The sequence below is a fragment of the Centruroides sculpturatus genome, unplaced genomic scaffold (assembly GCF_000671375.1).
Source record: "Centruroides sculpturatus isolate CEXI.00-Female unplaced genomic scaffold, Cexi_2.0 scaffold2956, whole genome shotgun sequence".
Taxonomy (NCBI): Eukaryota; Metazoa; Arthropoda; class Arachnida; order Scorpiones; family Buthidae; genus Centruroides; species Centruroides sculpturatus.
Window position 1 is genome coordinate 1 of NW_019387362.1, and position 9,760 is coordinate 9,760.

Consider the following 9,760-nt stretch of genomic DNA (forward strand, 5'->3'; position numbering starts at 1 on the left):
TGAGCAACTCGTTGCTGGTTTATTTAAATAGCAATCTCTCATTCTTCTTTTTTCGAAAAAACAGTTGAAAAAATAACAGTTTAATAAATAAAAACTCATAAATAATATAACTGTCTTATTGAAACCTTACATTCGTAACAAAAATTCATAACAATGGACCAAGTATTGTTTCATATAAGAAAATATTTGTTTGTTGCGTTCCTTATTGTTCATTTCAGATATTCTCCACGAATTTAAAAGTAAGACGTTGTAAAAATTTTATAAATTTGTTCTATATTTTTATAGAACTAAAAGAAACATTTCTATAATTGTTTCTTTTAGTTCTCAAATAACGGAAACCTAAAGTAATCTAATGTTGCTTTTTATTTATATTGAACAGGTCCGTAATGACATACGGACACTAAAAGACGTCCAACCTATTACCTACAAATGTTTAAAATTATAATGTAATGTCCAATATTTTATTAATAACGTTCAGAAGGAAGAAAAGCTAACCAAACACTGAAATAAATTAGTAAATCGTGTGATAACTGATATTATATCATATATTTTTAACTGTATAGAGAGAGTGACAGTAAATTTTACAAGTTAATAGTTTGTTATGCGTTCAGTTAGTTTCCGTAAATATTTTGTTAGGCTATAAAATTGAGGTCTTGATTGGATAAGTGAAATTAACTGTAAAATCCAAGGAATGAGAGAAATAACAGACAAGAGCAGTTCTTAATGCACGACCTCCTTTCTTTTCAAAAGCCATAAAAATGTATAAATAAAAACTTTTTTACTGTTTACAAAAAGTTTATTTATATAGGTTCAATTTATTAATATTTTTAGCTGCATACAGGAATAAATTTCGCAGACAAGTGTTTTCGGAACCAGGTTCAAAAGGCCCTACCGATGTTCTTCTGTTGCATGGGGTAAAGAGCATTCATTTCAAACAAGACTTTTACGAATGTAAGGCTTATTTCCAATTAATCTAGGTACAACTTTCTATTAAGTATTAAATATAACTAAAATTCAGTATTTTATTTAATAAATTTAAGTAAACACTAAGGAATTGGCTGCAATTTTAAATAAATTTAAAATAAGATAAAAAAATTGCAGCCCAGCATCGTGACGATCGTGTAAGTAAATGCTCACTCTTATATAAAACTACATTTTTATGAAAAAAAATTTATTGTTAATTCATTTTGACATTTAGTTTATTTCACTTAATCATCTTCCTACGTCAAGTTTGGACAAAATATCCAATAATCATTTAAGTAGAAAGCGAAATTTGTAAAGCAGAAATCAGCAAACAAGTTTATAGATTTCACTTTCATAATATTCAGGTAAAAGATGATATTTTCAGGAGACGGTGTTACTATCAGGACGTGGTGGGAGGGCGAATGGCCTCGCTGTTTCTATAAAATGCCACGAATGTCCTATGAAGGTAACACAACGTGGCGAGATCATACCGCCACTAAATTAAGCATGTAATCCCATCGACTCGATACACTTGTCGTAAGTGTCAGAGGTAAGTTTCTTATTTTCAAGCACTTTTTGAGAATTAACTTGGTGAGACCCGAGGTTCCGGAATTATAAGGCCGTCTCAGAAACTTACTGTTGGATTTTGAATATACCGAGCCGAATGCCAAGCGACTGCTTTACAACAGTTAAGCAGGGAAATTGGACTATTTTTATTATTTGTAAGAGTTTTCCCGTTCGAAAGTAAACATATCTATTGTTATTACTGTTAGTAAACATATGTTGATAATTAAATTGATAAAAAAATTGCAGCCCAGCATCGTGACGATCGTGTAAGTAAATGCTCACTCTTATATAAAACTACATTTTTATGAAAAAAAATTTATTGTTAATTCATTTTGACATTTAGTTTATTTCACTTAATCATCTTCCTACGTCAAGTTTGGACAAAATATCCAATTTAATTAGAAAGCAAAATTTGTAAAGCAAAAATGAGCAAACAAGTTTATAGATTTCACTTTCATAATATTCAGGTAAAAGATGTTATTTTCAGGAGACGGTGTTACTATCAAGACGTGGTGGGAGGGCGAATGGCCTCGCTGTTTCTATAAAATGCCACGAATATCCTATAAAATAGAGAGATCATGCCGCCATTAAATTAAGCATGTAATCCCATCGACTCGATACACTTGTCGTAAGTGTCAGAGGTAAGTTCCTTATTTTCAAGCACTTTTTGAGATTTAACTTGGTGAGACCAGAGGTCCGGAATATATAAGGCCGTCTCAGAAACTTACTGTTGGATTTCGAATATACCGAGCCGAATGCCAAGCGACTGCTTTACAACAGTTAAGCAGGGAAATTGGACTATTTTTGTTATTTGTAAGAGTTTTACCGTTCGAAAGTAAATATATCTATTGTTACTACTGTTAGTAAACATATGTTGATAATTGAATTGATAAAATTATATGGAAAAATAGTGAAACTTCCTTTACCAATTTGACATTCTGATGCGGTGTCTATGCCTGATTCTGTAGGAAATAGATACTGTATAAGTTTACAGTAGGTGTGAAGGTACTGTACGTAAGTATTAATTTTAAGAACTTTTATTTTCAGGTAATTGTGATACTATCAGGATGTGGTGGGATAGCGAAGTGGCGACGCTATTTCTAGAAAATGCCACAAAAATCCTAAGACGGTAGCACAATATGGCGAGTACGTGCCGCCATTAAATAAGCACGCGCCTCTCGGCCTTTGTGGGCACGGCCAGGTGACACCGAGCGCGTCCACGGGTTGCGGACAGTGGAACGACCTCGAAAGAGGTTAGCTGCGAAATAAGCGAACGTAACGTACATTCGACGAATAAGCAGTCGCGGACAACTGGCAATAATATTAAAAGAATTGATTTTCTTTCAAAATACGAGTATTTACCAACAGTTGATTATGTTATGTCGACCAACAACCAAGAAATTCGTTGGATATTTGTTCGATGTTCTGTTGGTCGAATAGGACGTGACTAGATTCCAGGCTTGACAGTTGTAGCAGTCAATCTTTTATCTCTTTGTAATTGAGAGTTTAAAATAAGTATCAACGAGGGTGCTTAACATATTTCGTATTTGGATGCTGGCTTTTGGTAGACGACATAGAAGATCGTCTCTGCGCGTTCCTGTCGCAGTAACTGCCGCTGTTTCCTATTATGCACGTAACAGTTTTAGCAAAAGAGACCAATCAAACATTGCTGTGATTTTTTAATATTTCGGTATCACTTTTCCGGCTGTTATAACAGAGGAAAACTATGGCGATTTGGTAAACATTGACACCCCGAAGATTTTTACATTTTCGGATTTAGAACATGTTGAAACAGAGAAATGTAAAAAAAAAATTCGAAGGTAATTTCTGTTCTTATGGATGTTATTGTTTCTAGGTGATTTTGTTCATTCTTTCTGAAGCTTAATAAAGTTTATACTTTTTGTGAAATTTTATAGGGAGATCTCTTTATTAGGGGAATTGCTGCTATTAAATTTTGGTGGTTAAAGGTCGAGGGGTAGGGAGATAATACGGATCCAGTGTATCTCCAGTAGGGCCGGACTTAATGACGAGTAAAATCGTCATTAAGTCCGGTTCTACTAGAGATACACTGGATCCCTATTATCTATTATACCATTTATCATTTTATAAAAAATGATAAATGTCATTAGCATTTATCATTTTTTATAAAACTCATCCCTACTTGCAAAATTAAGTTTTTTGTCATTTTGTAATAGTTAAAAATATAAAAGCTTTTAATAAAACATGATAACAGATGGCGCCACCAGAATTTTAAAGGCTGCCGAGAAAGTTCAGCAACTCGTTGCTGGATTTTTTACATTTAAATGAACCCACATGACATTTCTGGATTCCTCGGTTTCAATAAATGAAAAATGACAGAATTTTATCAAAATCGACCAATTAAATTTTCAGAAAATTTATAGAACAAATTCAATTCTATATTACAAAATGTTCTAGTGACGTGAAACATCGCACGACGAAGTGCCGCAATTTGTGCGATATCGCTTTGTCGCGCGTACTCGTGAAACGACCTTATATCTGGAAAACGAAGTCGTGGATCCCTATCTTTAATTGTATTTTTGGATTTCACATCGTAATCAATGCAAAATGGCAAAGTTTCATCAAAATCGATCGAACCGACTTTGAGAACGATCACGATTCTGCAAGCCTCAGAATAGATTTCTTATAAAATATTTACAATGTAAATTATTAGGGGATAAGATCTATAATTATTATAATTGCAGTTGCCCTAAATATCTATAATAAAGATCACAGTACATATTGTTTATGCTAGTATCTTCGGAGTATTATTTTATTTAACTTGTATTAAATTCTTAAGTTTGCATCTAGTAATTTGATTTATAACAATTTAAAAATAGAGAAAAATTAATATTATCTTCAATCACTTCAATCCTGTTAATGAGGTTGATTATTTCTCACAGCTCACACTATCCGAGTTAATGACGTATAATTTTTATTGTAGTAACTGTTAAATATTGCATATTCATTTCGAGTTAANTTGATTATTTCTCACAGCTCACACTATCCGAGTTAATGACGTATAATTTTTATTGTAGTAACTGTTAAATATTGCATATGCATTTCGAGTTAATGCATTATCTTAGCCCCTCTTCAGTGCTGTTTAAAACAATATTACAATAATTAAATTATAATACACAATATAAAATACAATAATATAGTTACTTACATAAGAGAGTAATTATAAGACGGAACGCCTGGCACTCGAAATGAAGTTTCAACATAAGTACACACACTTCAGTGATGTCCCGCACAGGTCCCAACCGTCTCGAAATTTGCGAAAATCAGTTGATTTAGAGAAAAATTTAATTGTTTAGAAAGGTTAAAAAAAATGTTTGTAGTCGAAGACCCTTTGTTTAAGTTATAACTGCAATGCAGATTCATAAACCGTAGAAGAAATGTCGTTAGGAGTCCCGTCGCGCTTAGTAACGAGGTACCAACCATTCGGAAAGCGCGGATGAGGAAGATCAATAAATCAATCAGTATGGCCGATCGAAAGATGAAGATTGATATAATCTCCGACAATTAAAGACATCGCGCTCGGTCAGTTAACGTTCGAAATAACCGAGACGCCGTGTGTCAACGCACAAAAAGCAGTTTCCTGCCAATTGTGTGTTGTGAACAGCTCTGCGTTGCCGGAAACAACTGTCGTCTCTCATGCTTATAACGACCAAGTCTATGCGAACCGCCAACTCAAATCTTCATCAGCAAACGGACACCCATCGTTTCTGCCCCGGGGCCCATCATTCGCCGTCCACCTCAAACCTACAAAGGACTCCTCTTATCTACCGATCGATCATCGCATCCGAACACAACCTCGGATACGAACTTTTGTATAGTGTTTCTTTGATTTACAATAAACGGTTTTTTGTTAGATACTTGTCATCACTATCTCCTCTGCCACCACCCACGTACTGTACAAACAGCCCTTAGGTTCATCTTGACGCAGGATTTTTAAGCCCAGGGGCTTGAGAATTAAAAAGCCCGAAATTCATATGAAAAAACAATAAAGGAGTTTTTTAACCTAAATAGCTGTGGTATAGTCAACCGAAGTAATTCTTTTTGGATTAAAGAGACAAGTATTTACAGAGTGATTTTAATAACCTTAAATATCACGATTAAAATATTGATTAATTTACTTATTAATAGGCCTAGGCCTATATATATTTATATTACGAGTATTTCTTCTAATATTAGTACACAACATAAAGTTACCATTTTTGCAATATGTTCCGTTAAATCCCGGAGGACAGATGCATTCACCAGTAATGTCGTGGCACACTCCGCCATTTAAACAATTCGAGCAATTATATTCACATAGAGGACCATATTTTCCAATTTCGCATACTGAAATACCAGAAAAATATATCAGTTCTAGGAATAACTAATATTGAAATTACAATTTACATTTTTATTTTCTTGTATTATGGTTATAGAATTATATTCTTAACATCATACTAAATGTACAACAAACTTATTATGGCTATGTCTGTTTACGTATCCATACGAAAAGAAAATGAAAGAAAAATTATAATTCGAAATATACTACATACTACAATTGTACTTCGAACGTTCCACAGTTCTAACACATTAAATTCGAGAGAAAGTTATTTGTAATATCAAGGAAACGAAATATTAATGCGGCATGCAGTTACATTTTAATTTAAATGATTAAAATGTAACTGCATGCCGCATTAACTAACGATTGAAAACTAACTAACTAACTAACTAAAACTAACGATTGAAAAATTTGTTTTCTAAACATTCTTGAATTCTTTCAAATTGAATTGGTTTCAAATTCTATTGAGTTGATAGAACGAAGGAAATGCTGAAAATATTCATTTCAATTTCAATTGCTTGAATACAATATTTTGAAACTTAATATATTGATATTCTATAAACAAAGGGAAATATAATTTCTGAAATAAAAATATACATACCTCTCACTATTAATCTGGTAGCCACTAAAGTATTATTCTCAATTAAACTAAACAATCCTGCATCGGAAATACTAATTGCTTTGGCCGACTTGTAATATTTTCCTGCAACTTTCACTCCATTTATTTTCAGTTTGTCATTATTTTCGATATTTTTGAAATTTAACAATTGAGAAACATCGACATAATCTCCTTTACTTACTGTAACTGTAAATCTCTTGCTAATAAAATTAACTGGAAAATATAATAATCGTTAAATTCATCAATAGTTTCAATTATAATATTTAAAGATATAATAAGACAAATTTTCAAACAAAAAATAATATTTCTTATAACTAATCCGAAATTAAAATAATTTTATTATTATTATTATTCCCAATTGTTTAGAACTGCTCTATTAATAATCTTTTATTTGTTCTTCTAAAAAAGAAGACTGAACCAAACAATATATAATATAGTATTTGACAGAACCAACGCACAATCTAATAAATATTATTTGATTTTTACAATGATATGCAATTAGACTGTAATGTAGCACTCCACTTCAGTCATCAATCTCTTAAAAGAGATGCACATAGCGTTACTGTAAGAAATGTCGGAAAGGATTTTTGCGATTATGGTAAGAGATCGATGACTGAAGAGGAGTGTTACGCATTATACAATTATCTACAAATGCATTCTACAATCCTCATCGTAAAAACTAAATAAAGTCTTTTTATCTTATCACGCGTTGCTTCTGTCTTCTTTTTCAGAAAAAATAAGCTGAATGGTTAAATTTCACTCATTGACAAAAATGTCTTGCACCCAGACAGACTTCTCCGATTACGAAAAGCTAGACCTGTCCAGATCTCTAAGTAACTAAGACAAATATGCAAATGATTGCAGTTGTGATCTGATTGTACTCCATTTAATGCTACCATAGTGTCTCAAACTCTTTAACTCGGTATCTTATAAGGCTAGCAGAAATTTACTGTGTTTTCGGTGTCGTGTTTAGATTTTTGAACGCGAGTCATGCCTGTACGACGCAGTTGAAAGCCATAACGAACGCCTTACAGAGTTTGAGAAAGATCTCATCATCGGGCCGAAGCAAGCAGAATGATCATTCCGCCGAAATTCCCGTCCTTTAGGCTCTTCTAACGTTACGCGTCCTTGCATCAAGACAACAAAATCGTCGACATTGGAATAGTATCTTTACAGAGAAGCAGTCTGCTACAGATCGTCAGCGTATCGTCTTTGGTGACGAAATCCATCAGTGGCCGATTGGATAAAACCACTGAACACAGGTGTTTGGTCTGGGTTCTCTAGTTGATGGCTTTACAAAGTACAAAGATTTAGTTAAAAATTGTATCGTCGTTCCATAGAAAATTGTTCATTCTTATTGCATCGTCGTTACGTTTGCACTAATAAAGTTTCATTCTATTCTAATTTTTCCTTCTTAGTGCATAACTTTTTTACCAATGAGTGTGTTTTGCTTTATTATAAAACGAACTTTACCATTTTTATTTATTGCTATAGAGAAGATATCAGAGAATGAAGTAAATTGTGTTCGACACCAGAATCCAGTCCTTGTATTTACGTTGTTCCAGATCTTGGAATATTCTTTATATGATGGATTTTTACCTGGAAAAAAGTCTGTGTTAAATATTACACGTTAAAATATTTCATAATAGTAAAGTAAATTGCTTACTTAATTCTGTGCCTAAAAATGTTGCTTTCCTGTAATTCCCATTGGTAAAATATATCGATTGATTATCAGTGGCTAAAATTCGGCACTCTTGTTCGTGTTCTTCGTTTCCATTATTCAGATAATTATGATGAAGACTTATGACATCATGTACTTTTTCTTTGAAAAAGTTATTTAATTTATGAATTATGTTTCGATTATTAATATTAACTATTGCAAGTAATAATAATTAAAAGAAAAAGTTATCTATTATTAAGCATTTGTAACCATTTAGTTTTTGCAAATGTCTTATTGGATTAATTCGCTATAACCAATACTCAAACTCATTTTTTTATTCAGTATAAGAGTGTAAATTCTGAGAAAAAATAAATATCTTACTATATTTTCTTTTTTCGATTTCGTATTTGGCAGCAATATTCGATAAATTTTAAAGCACATTACGATCTGTGTATATAAAACTTGACGTTATTTTGACTATTCTAGCGGAAATAATGAATCGTTTCCAATTTCATTCAACTACTATAATTTCGAATTATTGTGTGAATACTGACAAAGTTTAACATATTAATATTAAGCAGTTTACTTTTTATATGATTTATTCCTTTATCAATAGCTAATAAACAGAATGCATATTAGTTAGTTTATCTAGGAGTGGAGTAAGAAAAAACATCTACCGGAAGTTACCATATTCAAAAGTGATGTATTGTACCTGTACAGTACATTATCAACTCTTGTCCGTGCATACCGTAATGCCTCATACGAAGAATTTCATTCATTCCATTTAAACTCCGAATCGTACGACGTCCTAATCAATTTTCCCATTATACTGTAATTAATGGCAAGTGAATTAATTCATTGCTAGACCTTAAACAATACTCATTTCGATAAAGTTAAAACAGTAAACACAGACAATTTAAGGTAAAAATTACACAATTAAATGCCTTAATAATAAATTAAAACACGAAAACAATAAATAAAATACGGAAATACTGAGTGATGAAATCAAACTTAATTTTATTGGTCGCACGCCATCAATTCGGGCATCTTTAACAGAGTACACGACAACTGGGGGACGGTGAACTGGACGATTCAAAGTGGGCGACAGAAACTTTAAAATTTTTGCACGCATAACAAATAGTAAGTATACGATTTGGCGGATATTTTCATTTACAAAATTTTATATAACGAAGTCACTAAATTTTGAAAAAAAAATTGCCTTAGGAAAATTTCGTTTTACAGAAATTACACTTTTTAGTAAATAAAGTATTATTTTAACGTAATTTTTTTACAGTAAGTTATTTTCGCGAAATGATCGGCATTTCGGATTATCCGGGGAAGACCATGAAAACAANAAATTCGAACAAAACATTCGAAATAGAAAGCCACTTTCAACCACTTTCAGCCTCATATGTCCCGCACCCTTATAGCTATCGAGACGCAACCACCCCTATGCACGAATGGAGACTTGGGGCTACCACCACATACAAACACCATTCACGTGCGATGTGTAGTTTTTGCGAAAAAGTGAAATATAGGGACATACATGTCCATTTATATATATATATATATAGATATAGATATAGATATAGAT

At 32.4% G+C, this 9,760-nt stretch overlaps 1 protein-coding gene across 1 annotated transcript; it reads right to left on the minus strand.

Annotated features, from left to right (window-relative positions):
• Nucleotides 1–4,626: 4,626 nt before the first annotated feature.
• On the minus strand, nucleotides 4,627–8,328 carry LOC111616381 (tyrosine-protein kinase receptor Tie-2-like; the record flags this gene model as incomplete). The annotated part of the gene is made up of 4 exons (XM_023357794.1): nucleotides 4,627–5,895; nucleotides 6,489–6,719; nucleotides 7,980–8,105; nucleotides 8,173–8,328. Coding segments are annotated over 4 exons (725 nt in total), but the record flags the coding sequence as incomplete, so codon positions are not given.
• Between the last annotated feature and the right edge of the window lie 1,432 nt (nucleotides 8,329–9,760).